Source organism: Rattus norvegicus, chromosome 2 (genome assembly GCF_021556685.1).
Source record: "Rattus norvegicus strain SHRSP/BbbUtx chromosome 2, alternate assembly SHRSP_T2T, whole genome shotgun sequence".
Lineage (NCBI taxonomy): Eukaryota > Metazoa > Chordata > Mammalia > Rodentia > Muridae > Rattus > Rattus norvegicus.
The window spans coordinates 228,216,464-228,240,431 of NC_141535.1; the positions used below are offsets into that span (position 1 = coordinate 228,216,464).

At 39.3% G+C, this 23,968-nt stretch overlaps 1 protein-coding gene across 2 annotated transcripts in view; it reads left to right on the forward strand.

Moving 5' to 3' along the window:
* Positions 1-10,626, forward strand: part of Emcn (endomucin) — a 79,914-nt gene extending 69,288 nt beyond the window's left edge. For both annotated transcript variants that reach the window (XM_087620770.1, NM_001004228.1), the window contains 4 exon segments: positions 1,802-1,826; positions 3,173-3,234; positions 6,553-6,626; positions 10,117-10,626. In XM_087620770.1, the coding sequence (XP_087476896.1) occupies positions 1,802-1,826; positions 3,173-3,234; positions 6,553-6,587 (122 nt within the window). In that variant the 3' untranslated portion in view covers positions 6,588-6,626; positions 10,117-10,626.
* The last annotated feature ends 13,342 nt before the right edge of the window (positions 10,627-23,968 follow it).

The following is a 23,968-nucleotide window of genomic DNA, read 5'->3' on the forward strand; positions in this document are numbered from 1 at the left end:
TGAGTCTATAAAATGGATCAAAACTACTATGTTAAACCCACTTAGAAAAATGATGTGTACTGCAAAAGGCTTGTTTAAACTGGAAATTTTGAGAAGGCATGAGTTAAAAGTGGCATTTTCTACCAAAGCTGACTCTTAAGGAGTAACGCCATATCACCCGACAGTTATTCTGGAGATGTATGGGGTTCTAAAACCAAGTATGGAAATTATATAATCACCCAACTCTGTTTGGTTACTGCGAGCCTTGTTTCCACACAGAATCTCAAGCATTGTTATCATTAAATTAGCTCCATTAAACACCTGCAGTTAATCACTCTTTGAGTATGTGGAGGAGACTTCATTACATTCAGACAATTAGTGAGCTCACTCTGCGCTCTGGAAAACAAAATGAATCAGAAATTGGAAATTAAGCTTATCTGAATAATGTTGATCGCAGATTGAGCTTCAACAGGAGCATGGCATATATGCAGAAAGTTTGTTGGAAGGCATTTCTTTGCTAATTAACCCACTGTTACCATACTCTTAGGATAAATGCTAAAATAGACATTCAGATATTTATCAGCTCACTCTGAAGAGAGGCTATGGACAGCACAAGTAATATTACATTGACACTCATGGTAATAAACATTACAGCTGGACCCTGCTGATGGGGAAAACATGGTAGGAAACCATTAGTGGGCGGCATGGGGTATGATAGGTTAATCTTAGGTAATTAGACTTCTAGTTGGACGTCTTGTTTTGGGGAACAGAAATAGAAGCAACCCCAATGTTAATGTTAGCCAAGCTCGTCATAAAAGAAACAATAACACTCAAAGGCAGAAGAAAGTAACACTCAAGAAGCCCGACAATGAGCTACATTAGACAGACAAGAAGCCCAACAATGAGCTATGTTAGACATGACAAGAAACTGATACAGGAGCCAAGCAGGATGGAGTGGATCCAGGAGCAAAGTGAAAGAGTTAAACAGCCTCACATCTGCTTCCTGGAGGCCATGGTCCTACCATACAGTAAGAACCATACTCAGACTGATCCCAAGGGATTTCTATCAGATGCTTTGGAAGCTGCCAGGCAGAGCATGCCAAAATTTAGCTACCTCAGTGAACTTGGAAGGCCACTTCTTGAGAGGCCGAATCACAGGGGTACAATCCAACACAAAGGATCTCTCCATCCTTACTCACCATAAATACAGGGATTTGTCTCCCAAGAAAGAAGTGGGTGGGGAGTACCTACTTAGAGCAAAGGAGGGGGGTAGGATGGGGGTGGCAGGGCAGAGACTGGGAAGGGAGACATTTGAAATGTAATTAAATAAAATAGTTAATAACAACAACAACACCAATAATAATAATAATAAAATAATAATAAAACAATGGGTGTTGTTACAGAGGACAGAGGCTTCAATCTCATAAACCTCATGGTATTAACCATTTGCTGTATGAAAAAGAAAGAAAGAAAGAGAGAAAGAAAGAAAGAAAGAAAGAAGGAAGAAAGAGTAATGTGTAAAGGAAAAGTCCTTTTCTCTGACTGAAAAGGCAACTCAATGCTTTGAGAAGTTTCTCAGAGATATCACCTCTTTGGAAGTTTCTAGTGTCCGTGATAGACAATCCTAGAAGGTGTATCTCAAAGTTATGTGATACTCTAAGATAAGGATGACACCAGAACTAACTTTCTTGTTGATTACATAACTGCCCCATGCCAGAATAAGTGTTGACTAAGCCTGAGGGAAGGCCTCTGGGTAACAAGTAAAATGGAAAGAGGAGGCAGCCAAGATCTCAGCTTTAATAACAACCATTTTCTTTTCTAGGCACTCCAGAAAGTGGAAATGATCAGTAAGTCGGGCTGCGTGATCTCCCCCAACCCCAACTTCCAAGTCTTCCATTCACATAGAGAAAATTTCGGAACTTATACTTAACATTTTATGTATTTATTTTAAAAAAAAATAGAAAGAAGCTACCATAGGTGGAATTTGGCTACTTGTCAGAGCTACTTAAAGACAACTAAAAGAGAAAGTTTCTTTTAGGTGTAGATAAAGTATGAGATAGAAAACAAGAAAAAAGTGATGAAGAAAAGATTAAGTGAGGGGGCAGAAGATAAATATAAGTAAGCAAAATAGATAAACCACGCCTAGCATTTTAAGACCATTCTCTTGGCGAGATGTTCAACATGCTCACCACAGCTAAGGGAAGCAGTGTGTGTTACTATCACTGCCTCTGAGCAGCTTTACCTGAACAGAAGCACGACTCTACCTTGAGTGTCAAAGCAAGCAGAACGGCTGGTAGCGAACCAGGAAGCTATTGCAAGCAAGGGGATGACAAGCCAGGATCCACTGTGTTACTGATGAAAAGGGATTTCATTGTTGGCCTGAACATGTACTAAGCATTTACAGTAGTGGTATTTGGGGGATTTGCTGTTGTTGTTTTGGTTTAGTTTCACTAGACTCTAACCATTACAGAAACAGTAGCTCTTGACTACCTAAGCATCTCACTTACAAATGGAGGCTCTCAAGATGTCTAGGGAAAGGAGCTGCATTTGGAACTAGAATCCAGGAAGCAGGTTTCTTTTTTTTATTTATTTATTTTTTTATTAACTTGAGTATTTCTTATTTACATTTCGAATGTTATTCCCTTTCCCGGTTTCCGGGCCAACATCCCCCTATCCCTCCCCCTCGCCTTCTTTATGGGTGTTCCCCTCCCCACCCTCCCCCCATTGCCGCCCTCCCCCCAACAATCACGTTCACTGGGGGTTCAGTCTTAGCAGGACCAAGGAGGGAAGCAGGTTTCTTTAAATTAGTTGGTTCGGACACTAAAATTATGAGATCTAATGAAAATGAATGTCCCCCGAACTCACTATCTGATCAAAAAGTTTCCGTGTCTTCTACCACTTAACTTAGCACTGGAGACACAGGAAATTTTGACCTAGTGACTTGTTTCCATAATCCAGGTGATGATTAAACTGATGGTTGCCAGTGTGACAGTCTTGTGACCTGTAATCTTCCTTCAAAAAATACTGGAGAAGAATGCACAGTACATGTGTGTTTGTAGAAAAGATAAACAGCCTTTGCTGTAGAATCTTAGAAAAACAAGTACTTTTCTTCATTTTGGGCCACCTCTGCTTCCTCGTGAAGACACACGGCACATGACTGTGGTACTAACCTAAGTGTTTCTGTATCAAACAGGCCTCAGTCTGATAAAGAGAGTGTAAAGCTGCTCACCGTTAAGACAATCTCTCATGAGTCTGGTAAGTTCCCATTTGGTTGGAAGACAAATGGTTACACAGAAGTCCAACCACAATGTTGAGTTTTGGTCACGTGAAATGCAACACAAAGCAGAACTTCTTGAGTTCAGCTGTAGCGCTCAAGAAATGCAAATTCCTGTTATGAAGGGAAATGTCATTTTCATAAAATGGAGTCTTGGGCCTTGCGTTACTAGAGCCATAAGATGAGGCGTTTTGCAGGAACTCCTAGTGATACCTGCAGGGAGCAGGCTATAATAAAGACCACTCGAGGTTCTCTCCCACCCATTTCCAAGAAAATGACAACTCTCACTAGAATCATGGGTTTCTCAAGAGGACACTACCACTACCACTATCAACAACAGCCCCAAAATGAAACCCTCTTTTTTGTAAACTGAAGGACAGCTTTGCCTCTCTCACATTCAAACTTGTAAGTTTTCATTTTCTCCCGAGACAAGTTGTCAGGACCCAGGTATAAAGCAGGGACATTATCTTGGGAATATTAAGAAGTAGTCTCTGATAATTTCATTGCTTCCCAGTTGGATTTGGAAACCACACTGCTTTCAAAATTACCTCAAAGATAATCCAGCTATTTCCCCTGGGAAAACGCCTGGATTGGGTAGAAATTGATGATACCAAATAGATTGTAATAGTCTAGAATTAAGCTAAGTACAATGACCTCCAAATGGCCTGAATTTTGATTAAAGTCTATTGTTATCAGCACTTGGTGGCTACTTCGGTGTTCCCAATCAAATGTCTTCTCATCGCCTTTTGAACTAATTCAAACATATCTTCTTAATAAAATCATTCTCACCACTTATAAGAAATTTCATTTTTAAAATTATTTTGTATTTTTCTCAGAACCGATGTTGAAATCTTTCCTAAAATAGAACTAGAATGGAACCTGAAATTATTGGATTGAATATAATTTCAGAAGTTTAGCTCAATTGTTCTACCATCACCCATATGATCATCTCGAAATATTTTTTTAAAAATTCATCTGATAAAGAAGACCTCAGGCCACTCATAAATCGCAATCGGAGATTGCTACAGCTTACATTATTTACTTTAAGGTCTAAGGCATACAGTGTCATTTAACATGCTTAAGTGAGAGGACAATAAAATTAGAGTTCAGAAGTCATAAATGTTTGGGAATATGGTCATTGTTTCACTATAGAATTTCAGGACTTCAATTTCAAAATTAATTATGTTATGATAGAAGTCAATAAGCAAATGTTTCCAAGAAAATAAAAACAAAGCAAAACAAAAACCTCCACAGCCTTATACTTTCAAGGAAAATTGAAATGTATGCTGAATTATTTTAGTTTCTAGATGCTTTAAGGATGCTGGATAAATTTTTGTTATTTTTTCCCAATGCCAACAGTTTCTTTTCCCTGAACCCTCTTACTCTGGCTGGGTCTCCATACCCATCGCCCACACACCTTGGTTCCTTTCTCTGTGTTCTTTTTCAAGCAGTCTGCTGCTGAAAATGTGGTTCATTCCTGTTTAGAGATGGAGCTTGTCTTCATAGAAGGGAAACAGTATGCGACACTAGGAGAAAGCTGTGCTTTCAGAAGGATGTGCTTGGCTCTTGTAGGAAATCTAGCCAAGTTAAATACCACTGTGTCTAAGTGCAGAATATATGTCTAACGTGATTAGCTAAATGGGACTCTCAGACTGTAACTCAGAAACCGTACGTTTCTCTTCCCTCTTAGCATACAAAGAAGAGTATAAGAAATTTGAAGAAAGCATTTGACCACATTATGTATACTATGAAATAGGGGTAAAAAGATAATATGAAATGGATTTTAAATTACATGTGAAACCCAAGCTTGATGCAACCACTCTTGGCCTTTGCTGCCTTACTGCCTGCCAGTTGCTCCTCCCGCCCTTGGTACACGGATGTGCTTTTTGTTTATGTCACAGTGTGTTAGCTATTATCTGTTGCTGCAATAAAATAACAAGACCAAAGTCAACTTAAAGAAAAAAGGGTTTATTTTAGCTTATGGTTCCAGAGGGAGAGAGTCCTTGTGGTGGAGAAGGCATGACATGGCAACAAGAGCAGGAAGTACACCACATTTTCATGCACAGAACAAAGATAGGGAACAGAAAATATGGCAAGGCTCTACGCCCTCAAAGCCCACCCCCAGCAAGGCTTCACCCCCAAATCATTGCATACAGATGTCATTACTATAATAACTCTTACCCAAATCATGATGTTGTTGGACAGAACATAAGGTCAAATATTAAGGCTTGTAATGAATTCTTGTATCCTTCATGTAATATCAGGTAGAAGGGGTTAAATAAAAATGTATTTTGTTTATTCCCGGTTTTTCTACTTCATTGCCATGGGATCCAGGTAAGTGATGCGCCTTTGGCAAACGAAACAGTTGCAAGGAGAAGGGTGCAGTGTGGTCGGGGCTGCAAGGGCTGTCACGCTGTGCTCAGCAACTTTTGCAGCACATGACGACCTAAGGAGAATAACTGGGAAGAGACTCAAGTCTGTCTTTTACTTCTCTGACACTACTGATTGCTGGCACACCTGTGAAAGTAGCTGGTGACATATACATTGTCACCAGAGACAGCTGTGTTAATCACTGGCAGATAAAAGCTAGAGGAAAATGATGATGTGCATCCTAAGAACTGGGGACTCGTTCCCATATTGCCCCAAGAGATAGTGATGGGCACTAATATTTGATATTCCCAGAAGAATACAGGTCAGAAGGAACACTCCTGTCGTGAATTTAGTGCCATGGAAAAACTGCTCTGGGACTCTCATCTTCCCACTACCCAGGTTCACCCTTTTACCTTCAAGCTTGATAGCAGAATATGGCTGAAAATTTGAAGGATATCACCTATATGCTTCCCTGAATGTCACTAAAGTGTTTGTGTGGGCTTATAAACTACTTCCCCAAAGTTTCCACTGAATAATTTAAACAGAAGGACCCAAGAATACCTTCTTGATTAAATGGAACTTTAAATGTAGAGTGTGGGTTTGCCTAGGGAAAGGCGCCTTGTGTAACAGGAGAGTCAATAATGAACCACCTGGCTTCTCTGCTCTTGTGTCCCCTGATCCACGCTCTTACCCCCAGGGAGTTGGTAAGCAAGGCTTTTTTAGGGTGAAAAGGAATAACAGTTAAAGAAAACTCATAAACCTTACTAAATAATTTCCAGGCAATACCAAGAGGCAAACGGTGGTTTTAATGACATTCTTGTAGAAAAAAAAAAGTTGAACTTTTCTTCAACAAAAAGGAAGCCCAGGCAACTTTAGTTTCATACTTCATCTCGCTGAGCACATAGATCAAACCTATCCTCTGTTCTTAGGCGAACACTCTGCACAGGGGAAAGCCAAGAACTGACATCGTGATGGATCCTCCTTACACCTGGGCAATAAATAAGTAAGTTTCCTAATTCCATTCATTAACATCTGTTTCCTTAGCCTATACCTCAGATTACTTCAAAGACTTTCAAACCCTGAACACTTAATGGTTGGTGTCAACGAGAACATCGTTGCCTATTTGTCTAAAACCAAACTTTTAAAAAAGCTGCCAGAAAGACAACTGCTGTCTTGATTGCAGAACATTCTTCCAGTAGCCCTTCCTACTGGCTTAAGGAAAGGCAGAGTTCATGCTCCCTTCCTCTGGACGATGCTTGTGAGTACAGTCCTTTTGCACCTGGGTTAGGCAAGGTTCTATGACAGTTTACAGGACACAGGGACGGTGCTGACAGACCTGTAGTTTATTGTTGGAAGTGACACCGTACAGTAACTGATGACGTTGAAGCTGTGCCTCTCTGCCATAGGCTGGCTCACAACTGGTGGTTAAGCTCCATAGAAGACCCAACCATCTCTCTACTGTAGGGATCAAATCAGGAGGCCCTTACTTTCTGGAGCTAGGAACCACAGACATGTGTACAAAGCCATTTGAACAGAAAGATGCCATCTCAGTTAAGGTTTCTTAATTCCCAACTAATTGCAAAGACTTGCTCAGCTACATGACCACATGAAGACCATAACCCTTCTAGTAACTCAAGGAGACTAGATAGAAATGATAAATTTCATGCTGCCATAATTGCTACTAAAAAAAATGGAAATCCTCAGAAGCATCAAATTCTTTTCATCAACATGCTGCTTGTCTGGGCCAGGAGCCAGTGCAATGCAGGTACCTTTCTTATTTCCTGAAAAGGCTCCTCTGGAATTGCTTCTTATGAAACTGCCTGAGGCTTTCCTAGAAGCAGATTAGGAGACTTTCTGATCTTGATTTAGTTCTTATAAAAAGCATTGACTAAATGCTGTCACGGCATTTGTTATTTTACGGAACATACAGAAAAACATATCCTTCATAATAAACAATAAAAAGCAAATGAACCAATAAGTACTTACATGTCCAGTACTGGCCTGACCAACCTGGTCTTCACATGAGTAACAAGTCCAGGGCACAGAGTGTCCCTGCTCAGTGCAGTGCTTGTATCTACTGCCCAGCTATTAATCTGGTCATCTAACCAACACTTTGCCGAATACATGGGCGTGTCCAAGCCTTCTTCATCAGGAACAGCAGACAGCAGTAGAGAGGCTTATCTAGATTCAGACATCACCATCATCATAATAATAATCTCATCCGCCTCTAGCCTGTTACTAGGTGTGTATTACAGAGAGAGGAATCTAGGCCATCATCCCTCCTTTTCTTAATGGTCACTTTCAGAAACTCACTTGGAGAAACTGGGTGTTGTAATGTGTGATTAACACATGAGAATTAATTCATGTAAAGGAAGTTTCCTTGAAAGCCACCTGTAGTTTCCAGGACCTAGGAGAGTGACATTTTCTTACATACCAAGTATTGAAAATGTAGAATCCAATTGTTCAATCTGCACAAAAACAAATTCCCTTCTATTCAGATGAGCGGGCTGAAAGAGGAAGAGGAGAAAAAGTTGTGTACTAAGGACTTGTCTGCATTCCAGCTGGATCACAAAGACCTCAAAGGTCTTTGGATGTGATCAGAGTAGCCATGTTGTTGGATCAAACTTCCTCTACACACTGTTGATTGCAAGAACCCATGTACACGTGGGATGAGTGTGACAGTCCCCTTGTAATCCTAGCTCTCAGAGGTGAAAACAGGCTGTCCCAGAAGCAAGCAAGCTAGCTAGCCCTCTTAGCCAAATTGATAAGCTGAGTTCAAGTGAGAAGCCCACCCTCAATATAATGAGGATGATTGAGGCAGACATCAACATCTGGCCTCCACATGTGCCTGGGTATGTGCAAACAAGCCTAAACATATATAGCCACGCCATACATAATATATACATACTGTACACACAGATAGTATATTCCTTCCAGGGGATAGGATTTCTTGTCTTTTGATTCACAAAACTAGCAGGACTCCTGTTGCTCTTCTGAATAAGTTGGGAATTGCGTAACAATCTTCCGAAAAGTAAAGATCACAAAGGAGTGGGAAGAAGCAAGCTTGGCATCTGCCAATCGCACCATCTATTTGTGTTACTTTCTCTTCAACATACATATTTCTGTCACTGTACTCAGAATTTAATAACCAGTGAGTGATTTCCAGGCTGTCAGCAAGAAATCAGATATCAGTGCAGACTCATAATGAATTGGGTTGAGTTCACCAGGATTACGGAAGGAGACAAGAACTTTCTGAATCTGTGTGCAACAGCACTGTGCAGACAATCGCTTACATTCAAACTTTTTACCTCAAATGAACATTCTAAGGATATTTAACACTTTCTCTTTGAGCTATTGATCATCTATATTTTTCAGGTAATTATATTTAGTGCGAATCAGCAGGGCAGACAGGAATTCCAAGAGACTTATGACCCTTGACTTCAACTGGGAGAATAAAATCTTATGTAAGAAATAAGAAAACAGGCTGTAGAGATGGCTCAGTGGTTAGAGCACTGACTGCTCTTCCAGAGGTCCTGAGTTCAATTCCCAGCAACCACATGGTGGCTCACAACCATGTGTAATGGGATCTGATGCTCTCTTCTGGTGTGTCTGAAGACAGCTACAGTGTACTTATATATAATAAATCAATCTTTTTTTAAAAGAAAGAAAAAATAAAACAATTACAGAACGATATCATCTCATAAATTCAAATCCATCCTACTGTCTTACGGTTTCCATTGCTGCAAAGAGACACCATGGCCAAGGCAACTCTTATAAGAACAACATTTAGCTGGGGCTGGCTTATAGGTTCAGAGGTTCAGTCCATTATCATCACAGCAGGAACATGGTAGCATCCAGGCAGGCATGGTTCAGGGGAAGCTGAGAGCTCTACATCTTCATCTGAAGGCTGTTGATGGAAGACTGGATTCCAGACAGCTAAGATTAGGGTCCTAAAGCCCACGCCCACAGTGGCACACCTACTCCAACAAGGCCACACCTTCAAATAGTGCCGTTCCCTGGGCCAGGCATATACAAACCATCACACCTACCATCTGCTACATTGATAACCATAGAAAGGTCGATAGGGCTCCAGAAAATAGTGCTCTTATACCTCAGACTTGGTGTCGTACTGGGGGATGTACTAGGTCCTGTTCTCAGGGTTCAGCACTTAGGCATGTTGATTGGTTGGATGTGGGTTGGAAAAAGGATAGAAACAGTGCTGCTAATGCCAGCCGCACTTCCAGCCTGTGGGCTTGTGTGAATCACAAAAGTAGCAACAGAGACCAGGATCGTGACGTAAAGGCCAGTTTGAGGAAGATATGTTTCTCTGCTCAGAGTCTCACTCTGAAGTGTGTATGCCATTCACGTGACTACTGTGCATAATACGATTTAATGACGTCTCTAGCCTGTCTTGCCGAGACCTAGTACTCCACACTCCCTCTGGGTTCTTCACTTCATTAGGTCTGAGCTTTTGTTGTTGTTGCCGTTCACAGGCTTCATCTTCAGCTTCTAAACTCCAAGGGTGGAGAAAAGAAAGTCCTCGGAACCGATACAATTTCCAATCTTCTCACCAGTCTACGCGAGTTGCCTGTCCCAGCAAAGGAATGACATACTATCACCTGATAGAATCATAAAGAACTCTGGACATCTTCTGTGTGAGACGTAGAAAATCAAACAACTCTAGTTTTCAAGGACTTTTCTAGGAGGAACCGTGATCCCCCAGCCTGGGCAGGTAGCCTGCTGAGTTTAGACATGCCTTAGCTGAGTCTAGACTTCCGGGTTTTATAGCCGCGATCTGTGGAGACTTGCCTGTTTTCTTTGTGTTCTTATGTTAGCCATTGTCGGTATTTATTGTTTCCCACTGTGTTAATGCAGGGCGTTTTGCAAGTGTGTTAATAAATGTTAAGTAGAAATCATGCCATGTTTCTCTGTAGAGACAGGTATGTTATTCATGTTTTCAGGTGTTACTTTTAATAAATCATGGCTGTACTCAGCATGCTAAACATTGTATCATGACTGGTGCGTGCAGGCATAGGAGCCCCATCGTTTTGGCTAGCTTTGGGTTGGAGCTCATCAGAATATGCAAAAGCAACTGTCAAAAGACCAACGAACTAAAGTATAAGCCAGTAGTCGAGGGTAAGAAATTGCCATTTCTTTGGTTTCTCTCACTTGTAATTCATACCATCTGACTAGAATGTCTGGGTGGGTGATATCAGGGTTATATTGCTTTGATTGATCCATTTCATTGACACTATCTCTGTGATTAGTTTTATTTACTTATTTTTAGAAATATCAGATGTGGGGCAAGCAATACTCCAGTCTCTAGAAAATCAACATGTCAACAGTGCTTAATTGAAATATTATTTTCTGATGAGTCACCTTCCTAAAAATTTCATAAAAACATAGCACTGACCCCCCTCAAGGACAGATTCTGCTATTGAAACCTTGATCAACCTTGACCATTTTCTTGACACATGAGATCAAAATGTCAAGATGGCTGGAGGTCTGGGGAAATTTCCGCAAATCTATAATTTCTTCAGATGAACTCAATGAAAGCTTATCTTACTGATTTGAGGGAAGGTGGAGATGGAAAGACATATGTTACAGGGTCATGTTGATTTTCTTTTACTGTGATGTAATGAAACCTTTCAGCTTTAGGGGTATGTGATCATTTTGATTTTTATCTTCCTCATATTTGAGCTGCATCTTATCAAAGGTATCAAGCAAACACATAAAATTCTCATGCATTCCTCTCTATTTTTCTGTGAGAAAGATAGCAGGATAGGAGGGAAAAAGGAAAAAGAAGAATCCACACCACATACACTTTCACCTTGGGACTATTTCTTAGGTTACAAGGCTCTAAAAGTGTAAGAGAGTGGTTGCAGCATCCCCAACGGGGGTATTTGGAATTATTTTAGATTGTTCCAATGACCACCTCAGCAAAAGCCTGTCAAAATAGTTTTTGTGTGGCAAAGAAACAAACTCTTTTACTTCAGGCAAAATGACTTTTTTTCTAACTTTCATAAACCGCATTGACTCTGATTTGATCATTCCAGATTAAGAGCTGGTCATAAGGGAATTAATTGCTCTAAACCAACAACCAAGGTGTCAGATCTGTGTTGAAGGCCAAACTGATAACAGAGAATTTTAGGACATTCTCAGGTAATTTTGTAGCACCAACTTCAAAGAAATCTCAACTTTGTACTTAAAACAACTTAAATGTTGGAAAGGACAAAGTATTTGTTTCAAGTCAGTAACACCATTACTGGCATTTGATGATTTATTGGATAAATAATTCCTATACCTGACGTTCTCACGAGGTTTTTATAATAATTTACAGTTCAGCAGTCATTTAGATAAAAATCAGGGTCTTCCATATGTTTGTGCTGCATGACAAGATGAGCATAAGTCTATCAACAATCAAAAAATCAGCAAGAGCTAATTATTCAATGTTGTCACCTGAAAACAAGTGAGTGCCACTGGCTGACATTCTAGCTGTCACTGCTGGCAAGGCACAACTTCTAAGTGCCCCCTTGTTGAGCTGAAATATTGCCTTAGATGTGGCTAACACATCTCTTATCTTCCTATCATCTATATTTAAGTCCATGAGGATCAGCTTCTGACATCATCTAATCTTCAGTGATGGATGTGTTAATGCTCTTCTGACTTTTTTCTGTCTCTTTTCTACTTGTCACTTAGATTTCAGAGGTGATTAGTTCTGGATACAGTTCAATAGCCTAGTATGCATGAAACCCTGAGTTTGATGCCCAGAATAAATACATACAGTTTGACGATAGATTAGATAAATAGATAGGTAGATGATAGATAGATAGATAGATAGATAGATAGATAGATAGATAGATATTAATGACAAGCATGATTATGCATGTCAGTAAGGCTAAGCAGGAATTGGGATACTGATATCCCAGCTATGATGAAACACGGAAGATATATGCATATATATACACATACAAATTTGTGTTTTGAGTGGTCATACAGTATTCTGTTTCACCAGCTCCCATTCTCTACCAATCTCAGATGAAAAAGAGTAGGAAAAGACTTGTGTCTTCACTAAACATGTACAGTGTATTTTGTGTCGTCTTTGTTCTATAAATACACAGTCTGGCATCAGTTTGTATATTTATATTACATTAAGTTATTTTAGCACTATAATCTGAGAAAAATTTAAAGCACATGTGAAATATGCATTGTTTATATGCAAATATGTCATCATTTTATAGAAGAAACCTGAGTATCCACAGATATTTTCCCCCCTGGGATACCACAGGAGATAATAAGACCAATTATCTGTGAGTATTATCTCAAGGGCCTGCTGTAGTCTTAATCAATGATTGTGTTATCTTTACATCAGTACAACCAACACGAAGATGAGTCAACCTCTAAAGACAAAAGTTGACAGTTCAGAAGGCTCCAACCCATGACCATTTGGTACCATTTGCCTGCGGCAATAGAACATGTCCTGATAGAAAAGCATGAAGGAGTGATATCACAGTTCTCATGGCCAGGACATAAAAGAGAACAAACACAATCACCTTCTAAGACACAACCCCAGTGGCCCCAGTACCTCCCATTAGGCCCTACCTCTTAAAGAGCCCACCACCTTCCAAAGCAGTACATTGTGGACCCAAGCCTGTAATACATGGATGATTGTGAAATAGTCACAATACGAAGTGTATCAGGACCTAAAACACATGTAATTCCCACAGGATGAATGAAACCTTTGACATGTATGCTGAATGAAGAATCTTGGATGGAATATCCACATAATTGTTCCTTAAAACCTCCTCAGGGGCAGGATATGGCGGCTCTTCTTCCCATCCCATTTAAAGAGCACACTTTTGGGTTCTGTGTGCTTGAACATACTAATTTATCTTCTGGCATAAATTTCGAAAGGAAAAAAGTATTTAATAGGCCATGGAAAACTATTCAATGGTACATTCCGGGATTTGAAGCAAAAAATTGTAACAAAATGAATGTCACCAATAAGAAGAAGAAAGTTGCCAAGAACATGTTTAACATTTAGAAACGAGGAAGAGGCCATAGACATTTCAAAGCAGGGTCTGTTTGTTTTAAAATAAAATTCTACTAAAGCAATAATGAAAACAATTGACAGGTATCACCGTGTCCAATGCAGTGAGCCAACCTTGCACTGTGCTGCAAACGCCACAGCTGGCAATGTATCAGAAGCGTCTTCCTCTAAAGATGCATGCGTGAAGTTAACATAGAAAGCTGAATAACCACTGGGAAGATTGTGCACCCCAGCCCGCAACCACCATGCTGTTCTTCACTTCTCTACTCTGTGGTTACAGACCTCTGGTTTCTGAACCACACAAAGCAGTGAGACTAGGATGCTCCCAGTCCCAATTGTTAAAAATGGGAAGAACACAGAGCATCCCACCACTAACACTTAAAAACCTAAACAATGATCTCAGATAACACACTGCAGGGAACCCTGACCTAAAACACAAGTTCAGGAGAAACCATTGAAGGGCACTCATGGTAACTCAGCCTGAACCAGTAGCAAACAGACGGATCCTTAACCAAAGTATGCTCCTCTTTTGGACTGAGGAGAAATGTGTGAGAGGAAGGGAGCTGAAGCATCTGGGATTGGTGAAATGCAGAATCAGATAAGAACTCACGCAGAGAAAAGCCCTCAAAAATCTTCATGCAGGAAATTGTATCTGCTGTTGATAGGAAAACAAACTCTCAACACAGTACAACTGAGAGACCAGGAGAACTACTAAGGACGTTGGAGCTGCAGAATGTGTGCTGGTAGCCTCAGATGCAGTCCAGAAACCATTCAGATGTAACAAATGGTGCCTGAAAAGCCTTCTGGGTCACCTTGATTAATGACCCCAGATATTCACACCTTAGTAGAGGTGTCCGAATACTGCTGAGTGAGGATGTCTCTGGATGAGCCCTAACATAGTTTGCAAGCATGGCTTGTAAGACTTAAGCCAATCCACTGAACATTTGGCAGACTTCCTGAAATCTGACTATCTTTATAAAGACAACAAAATACAACATAAAACACAACATAAATTTCAGATATTATCATACCTAAATTTAGACACATAGATGATAGATAGGTAGATAGATAGATTTGTATATTCTCCCCATGAAACAAAGGAACTATAATTATTATTAAAATTAGTCAATAAGGTAGATTCATAGTCAAATAAAAAGATGAGAATTTCACAATTAATTTGATGAGATCAGTGTTGACTTAGAAACAGCCACCTAGGCAAAGATGTTTGAAAGGGGAAAAAGTAAAAAGGAATGAATAAATAATCCTCAGGAATGGGAATGGCAAAGCTATTAACTAAATATTAGTAAATCAAATCTAGCACATTTTAAAAACTTCTGGCAGTGAGATTAATCCCAGAGATCCAAGCATCTACTCTTTGAAAATCAATCATTATAAATCAGGCAATTAGCAAAGTAAAAAAGAAAATGCTGTGTTTTATCTCACTAGACAGCAAGGGACATCTGATATTCATTCATGATAAAGTATTTTATCAAATCAAGTTAATAAGAATTACCATAAAAGCAAAAGGCTCACTTTTGAGAAACCTACTCTTAGGTAAATGTTTAAAAAAATCTAAATTTTCCACTTAAATTTGAAAAATAAAAAGGATGCTCAGTTTTATTTCTTATTTCAAACATCGGTGTTGGGAGGAGAGGTATCAAAATGTCTTTAAAATAATTGTGGAGAAATTATTTGATATGTGTGATCAAAAATTAAATCCAGAGTACATAAGCAACTTAAATCAACTCTATAGAAATAAGTAAGACTGAAGCAACCATTGAAAAATCTCCCGACGAAGCAAACCTCAGGACCATACATATTTACTGGTGGACTCTATCATTTTAAAATCACTTTATTGTACATAACATGCCAAATTACAAAAGAGCATTATGCAGTTAGATTAATATATCCATTCTGACAGGCACTTTTCCAGGCCCAAGTCTGGTACAGCTGAGTGACATTTCACGGAGTTCGAGCATCCATTCTGAAGCCAGGGGCTTCCCTTTGGACCATGTGCTTACACTATCGACTACATCATTATGCGTTTACCAGCCACAAAAGTGAAAAAAATCCATGGCAGACTTTAAACTTTTTATTAGCTTTTCATCTTCTCTCAAATGCCCTGTGTCCTTTACCTGCATTGGTTCTTCTTCATAGCTTAATAGTCCACTCTCTTGTTCTTCTTAATACATTTTATAATATACCCACACTTAAATCTGTTACATATATGTATGTATACATTATAAGGTGGGCTCTGCGTTTGAAGGAGCAAATGTGATTTTTTTTCTTTCTGAGATTGGGTGACTTCAGTATTATATATACTCTTACAGATTTTATTTCATTTTTCTTTATATCTCAATAATATTTCATTTTGTCTATGTATCAGATTTTCACTATTCATTCGTCTGTTGATAAAGAACTAGGCTGACCGCATTTCTCTGTTGTGGTGAGTAGGTCAGAAATAGACATGGAGAATGAGACTTTCTCTGTGTCTGTCAAACTTTTAAGGAAGCGATAATGCCAATACTCCTCAAACTCTTCCACACAATGGACAGGAAGGAGATCTGTCAAGCTCATTCTGATTTCAAAACCAGAGAATCAATCTCTCTCTCTCTCTCTCTCTCTCTCTCTCTCTCTCTCTCTCTCTCTCTCTCTCTCACACACACACACACACACACACACACACACACACACACACACACACTCAACTACAGACAGACTATTTTCACTGGTTAAAAAAGACACCAAAATACTTGCAAGTCAAGGTGAAGACTGCATTAATAAGATCATATACTATGAACAACTGTCTTCCACTCTCAGAAGTAAAGTCCATTCAACATATACAAATCAGTAAATAATACAAGCCATAAATAAACTTAGGAACAGAAATTGCATGATCGTCCCCTTGACATGGTTCGACATCACTTCATATAAAACCCTGGCAGGAGGTAGGAATAGAACATGCCTGAATAGAAAACTAATGACAAAATACTAACAATATTACAATAAATAGGAATAACTAATAAAAGAAACTCCTTTATAATGATGATTAAGGCAAGGTTGCCCACTATGACCCAATTTCCCCGAATGTAATGCTTGAAATCTTGGAGCAATAAGACAAGATAAACCAATTACAAAGGATACAAATAACGAATTGCATGATAAAACATTTTTTAAAATGTGAAATGCTTCAAGTGCTCTTAGACCTAATAAGCACTTTCAGCAAAATAACACTATAAAATCAGCATATGAAAATCAATAGCCAATAACAAACTTGCCAAAAATGAGGTCATGAAAAAATGTACATTCATAATATCTTCAAGTATTTAAGACATCTAGTGACACTCTAACCAAAGTAGTTAAAGACTTCCACAATTAAAATGTTAAGACAATAAAGGAACAAAATGAAGACAATTAGAGTTAGAAAGGCCTCCCATGTCCATGAAATGGCAGAATTAATACTGAGAAAATGCCTAATTTTCAAAAGTGTTCTGCAGAGTGAAGACAATTCCCTCAAAATTCTAATGGCATAGCCCAAATATTCCCAATAGTCCAAACAATGCTAAGCCTGAAGACCAATATTAGAAGCACCAAAATACCTAATTTCAAACTATACTGCAAAGCTATGTTAGCAAAACAGCATGGTATTGGAACAAAGGCAGACACAAAGGCCAGGTTTCCCCCCCTCCAAAAAAATAGAAGATGCCAAAATAAACATACACAAGCAACCACGTAGTTTTTGATAAAGGTATCAAAAATTTACATTGGGAAAGAAGAGATGCACTTCTACAGATTATGCCAGGAAAATGTGATACCTACATGTAGAAAAATAAAACTAAATTCATGTCTCTCATGCTGTACAAAATCAATTTAAGATTAAATTAAACATGTAATGTCAGACTTGAAACACTGAAAGTACTAAGAAAAGTATATGCAAACTCTCCAAGATATAGCAAGGACTTCCTAAAAAAGGTCTTCAAAAGCACAGAATTGAGAAAGTGTTGTGTGAAACTTAAAAAAAAAAAAAAAAAAACAAAATCTTCTGCAGCAGCAAGAAAAAGAACTACAGAGTGAAAGAGAACCTACAGAGAGAAAACTCTTCACAGTTATACATCAAACAAAGGATTAATATCTAGAACACACAAAGAACTCCAAATGTTAAATGCCAAAACACCAAGCCATCCAAAGAATAAATGCATTGATTAGACAGTTCCCAAAGAAACACAAATGGCCAATAAATATTTAATTGGATGTTCCCCATCCACAGCTAGCAGGGAAAAGTGAGTTAAAACTGGTTTGAGAGTCTATCCCATCTCAGAAAACTGGCTATCAACAGGTGGTAACAAATGCTGATTGGGAAGTCACAAGAGTGAAGCCTTATACACCACTTCCAGGAATGGAAATTGGTGTGGTGGAGGTTTCTCAAAGTGGTACGACTAGAATGATATGAAACAGCGTATGACTCCTGGGCTAGTCAACATACCACAGAGACATTTACTCACGCTGACTTGGTTTGCTTTGGTTTGGTGACAGTAATTGCTTGTTAGTGTCATTGTTGTACTAGTCCTAAAGCTTAAGACAAAGAACCAGCCAAGATATCTATCAAAGGATAAATGGATGAACAAAATATGGTATGTATACCCAGAAAATTTTGTTAATCATAAGGAAAAAATCGTGATATTTTGGGAGGTGAAAACTAATAAAACTGGAAAATTATATTAAATCAAATAAGCCAGAATTGGAAAGATAATCACTGCATCTTTTTTCTTAAATTCAGAATCTAGTACTAAATTTATATATGTGTGTAAATACATATGTGTGTGCATAGATAATGTGTGTATGTTGATATAGGATGTATATAGGTTGTGAAAATATGAAGGAGATTATGAGAGATTAAAAAAATCTTAAGGAAAAGAGAAAGAATGTTTTTAAATGGTAAGGCATGGAATATATGTGACAAGAATGAAGAAGAGAGGATTATGGGGAATCGAGAAGAGCCAGAGGGATGAGAGTGAAGCCTCATAGACAAGTAAGGGCAAGTTTTAGTCACTTGTGTGTGTAGACCTGACTACTAGACCTGAGTAGTTAACACGAGTGGATTTAAGTCTAATTAGAGAGTTTTGGTGAGTGGCAAGATATGTGTGCGCCTATTGTATCTTTAGAGTTGGTTACTGTACCATTCTGGTCATTGTTGTGGTTTCATGGGCATGATGGCTGGGTAGGACTGCTGTTTGCTGTCCTCCTTTGGATGTTTGCATGGTGCCTTCTGACACCATGAATGATAGTCTTCAGGGAGTAGATAGTCAGGTCAGAGACCCACTGGGGGCTTCTTGTCCTCTTCTGCGGTACATGGTGTGTTCAGTAACAGAGACCTACCTTCTACCTCTGTGGAGGGAAACCAAAGGCAATGCCAATAGCTTGAGATGTTTTAAAAGCCTCTTGGATAACTCAGGCTTCTTTTGCTCTGTTTTGTTCTGTTTTGTTTTGTTTTGTTTTGTTTTGTTTTTAAATAAGCATGGCTTTCTCGCATGATCCAGCATTTCTGTCTTTATGTAGTTACCTAAGACAACTAAAATTATTTCCTGGCTACACAGACACCTATAATCAACTGTTCATTAGTATCTTTGGTGCTTCCTGACTAAAGCTATAAACAATAAACAGAGAGTGGGGTAGAGCCACACAATAGAACACTGTTAGGGAGTAAAATGAAATGGAACAGACCATCGATATGGTTCCCCTCAAACTGTGTTTCAAGGAAGTCTGCATCCGGCTGCAGAAAAGAGGTCAGACACGGAACAGTGAAGGAGAGTGGCTCCGTTACACGAAATTCTAAAATGTAATAAGTTGATGGCTGCCTGGAGCCAGGATTGGGAAGGAGTTGTTAGTGATAAGGAAAAGCATAGGGGAGCTGTGGGGGTAATACTACTCTACAGTTTGGTGATGGTGTTGGCTATATGAATATACATATTGATTACATACCTTTGAAAATAGCTAATCTGTACACTCACAATGAATGCATTTTTATTTTTGAAAATTGACTTTATTGATTGTTTGTAAATATCACATTCATTTTGCTGTCCTCCCTGGTCTAACCCGCTTTCTTGGGACATCCCAAAAAACAAAAGAAGAAGAAAGCCCAAATAAATATCAAGTCCAACTTATACTCCCTGGGACGTGAACAAACTCCCAGTGGGCAGCCCCTGAGAGAAAACCGAGTCCTTCCCCACCCCTACCCCGGCCAGAATCCATCAACTGTGAGGAGCTATACTTCAGAATCTCCATCACACAGTGTAAGAGTTCTTTACAATGGCTTTCTTCTGTCTAGACTGTTTCTTTTTGAGGGGCTGTCACAGAAGCCTTCTATGTTCCTCATTCTCAGCTGTTGAGTTACCCAAGGCCATGACGATGACCGTGGTTCATGCTGAGGCCAGAGACCATTTGGATACCCATTCTGTGCTCCCCCTAAATGTCATGGTAATGCCCTTGGTCCTGCTGCCAGGGGCCATGTGGATGTCTGTAGCCTGTGTTACCACTGAAGCCCATGTGGATATTTGGGGTCTGTGAGGCCACCTGAAGCCATGATGATGTCTGTGATCCTTGTTGCCACTGACTGTAAAGGGTGAGAAAGGGCTTCTTTAAGTGGTATTAATGACCTCACAATAATTTAGATACAGAAAAATGATGTTAAATTGATAACTTTCTGTTACGGGCAGCAAGCATTCTACTAAGCTGTCTCTTAAAATTCAGGAACAAAAGTTGTAACTCAGAACCTGTCATGTTTGGAGACAGGTTTATTTTTTTTAAAAAACATAGTTAAAAGCAAATAAAATCTCTAGAACGAGACCTATTTGTTGCAGTAAAAATTTAAAAAGAATGTTTTCTTTCAGTTCCCACGAGCCAGATCTTCTCACTCTGGTGGCTACTCTCCTCGGGGTCCACTAGGAGGTAGTTACCATTCCTGACACACACATACACATCTCGTTCTGCGGGCCCTGCACGTTCTCACTCCTCAAGGGCAACAGATCCGCACACTCCAACTGCCTCTCAGCCATTTCTTTCACACGCTGTCCTTTTTAGCCCAGTAAAATCAAAGCTCCAATCCACAATACATCCACACAACAAATTCACTGCCAATTAATAAAGATTTAAACCGCCCACCTAGACAAAACAAAACTGACCCAGTCGACCTGAATCTGGATCATACTGCTCTGTTGTCTCCATCTTGGTTCTCCCCCCACCCTCGTTTTGCTCCTCCCTCCTTCCTACACCCCCCCACTGCCCTTGCTTCTCATCCAATGATAGGCTATGCCTTATCCTGGACCCGCCTTGTTGCATAATGACATCATCCTACATCTATTCAATAATACTGGTGTTTTCATAAGGATGGGAAATTAGAAGGCAGGTAGCCACGTACGCGCTCACACACACACACACACACACACACACACGCATGCAAGTACACGCACGTTCACACGTGCACACACACACACACTCACTGTAAGACTATATGTAGTCATAGATGTAAATGTGTCATCTGAGAGCCATCAAGAGAAGTCACTGAAATAACCCATCCCTAATGAAATAACCATCCCTAATGACACCATTTTGGATTTTTAAAAGTAGATTTCTATTATTTCATCTACTCAATGTCCTATTCTTTACTAATGCCAACCATGGCAACTATTATACTTTCCTAAATTCTTAACATTAGCAGCAAATTGATTTTCAATAATTTTCTTTTCCTGGTTTTCCTAACAGCTGGGAAAGACTATATTCAAGAAAAATTTTCCAAACCTGAGATTTCTATCTAAAAAGGCAAATATACTAAACCCCTCTAATCTACCACTAAAATAGATCTATCTAAACTTGGAAATAATTTATTTCTAGCACCACCTGTTAATATTAATAACTTTCTGCAAGGCTGACATTCTTCAGATAAGCTGATCAAATTCTCTAGTAGAGAACAATGAAGAAATGTATCAACACTTATCAGTAAATAAACACACTCTGTCCCAGTTATGAGTAGTTTCAACTATCAACTTGACACAATCTGGAGTTACCTAAGAGGAAGGTCTTAATAGACAAATTGTCTAGAACAGTTTAGCCCATGGGCATGTTTGTGAAAGATTGTCCTGATCTATAGAACAACGCAGCCCACTGTTGGTACCAGCATTCCCTAGGCTGGGTCATGAACCATATAACAGTAAAGAAAGAAAACAAGCAAGCAGGTAGTCATGAATGCACTCTTATTTGTTCTTGAATTTGGGTGCGATGTGACCAGCTCCTTTGAGTTCCTGTCTTGATACCCCTGGAATGATGAATTGTAAGCTAAAAAACACTTTCCTCCTTTAAGTTGCTTTTTTTCAGAATATTCTATCACAGTAACAGAAATAAAACTAGAATATTTCTCAAATGTCCTTTTGGCCACTCCCCTTGAACTCCTCAAGACTTCAGCATAAAGAAACTAAAGAAGCTCGGTCTGACAAAGATTTAAGCCATGTCAAAGCTTAAACCATGCCTGTGACCAGTTCTCAATATTACTGATACTTAGATGTATGCTTCAGTCATGAGGAAGACATAAAGATTAGCAATTCAAGAAGACATTATTTCTCTAATTTAATCATCTTTTTGCAACACAGTATTTGCAATTTGTTCAAGCCTCAAAAATTTACCCACATTTAAAGTTATGTCTGATTTGTCTGCTCCATGCCATGTATTTGTGCCTATATACTCATTTCCTTATTTACAAAATATCAGCTAAAATGTGTAAGTGCATCTGTCTGGGAGAGGTAAGGGGTGTTTGTGTGCTTGCATATGGTTGGGGCTTGGGTATGTGTAGGTATGTTTGTGTGCGTACATGCCTATGTGAATGAGCTTATGTGCACATACATGTGGGAGGGTGGGATGTTTATGCTTTTCTGCGTATGATGTATGCACATGTACACGTGTACATACATGGTGTTGTCCTATTGTGCTGACGATATATTATTATACTTTTCTTGCTGATCCATGCTGCCTGTGCATTTATATTATAAACACAAGCCCCACACATGGGTACTGCATTTGACTTTGAACCAAAGATAAAGTTAATTAGAGATTTTAAACAAGAAACGTCTCTGCTAGTCTATTCCCACTACACTTAATCACTTCTGAAGTCTTAGGAAACAAGGTGGATGTGAAGGAGCCATCAGTGTGGCTCTGCAGTGAAGTCCACTTAGCTGCTGAGCTTCCCACTACTGTCTATGGTCTGCGTGCATTGCATTTAATAAACATCGCCATTATCTGAGAATCGTAGACCAAGAAAGATACTGATGTCCACTTTGGCATGCCAGGAGGATATACTTAGGCTCCGATCCATCTTGTTATCAGACATGATCCAATCCTGAGTATCGACAGGACTTTTTAACCTCAAAAGAACAGGGACTGGGGTTCTGATAGCAAAGCTTCCCACTCTGTAGGTTCGGAGGGTGAAGGGAGCAGAGAACTGCAGTCAAATTGAAGAGAAGAGTGGGATGCTTTCCGAGCTCAAAGTTTTAAGAACTGTGTGTGGGATGGGAAGAGTTATTGAAATATCATCTGTACAAATGCTAACAGCTACATCTCATCATCCTACTAGATCATCACCACTACCACCGTTTTCATCACCACCATCACTATTACCACCATCATTATTACCAGCACCACCAGCAGCATCAGCAACAGCATAATCACCACCACCACATCATCATCACCATCACCATCATCACCATCACCATCACCATCATCACCATCACCATCATCACCACCACTACCATCACTTCTTCCTCCTCCTCCTTCTCCTCATTCTAATTCATCCTATTAGCTCAATGCATTGCTTTAAGTACAAGGTCTTAAAATGACATAATAAGGGGTAATTTCTTCCAAAAGTTTATTGTCTCATATAGACAGTGAATGTGGAGACAGACATGAGAAGTTCTTTACAGACTGGTATATGAACTAGTCCAATGTTGAGGAGAAAACTGAAAGCCACATGGAATTATTTCACTATTAAACTACATATAGTAGTTTGCACATGGACATAGTAGTGGATGAGTCCTGATGTTTAGACAGGAGCTCACATCTGGAATCTATCAGTCATTCGCCCAATTTGGAACTAAAGGTTAGGAAGTTTAAGTAACATAATAATAAGTGCAAATCATTTAGCGTAATGCCTAGTATATAATCACAAATGAAAAATAATAATGTCCTTATCTGTTAATTCAGTTCTGTTATGATATAACACCATGAACAAACACAACTCTTCAAAGAAAACGTTT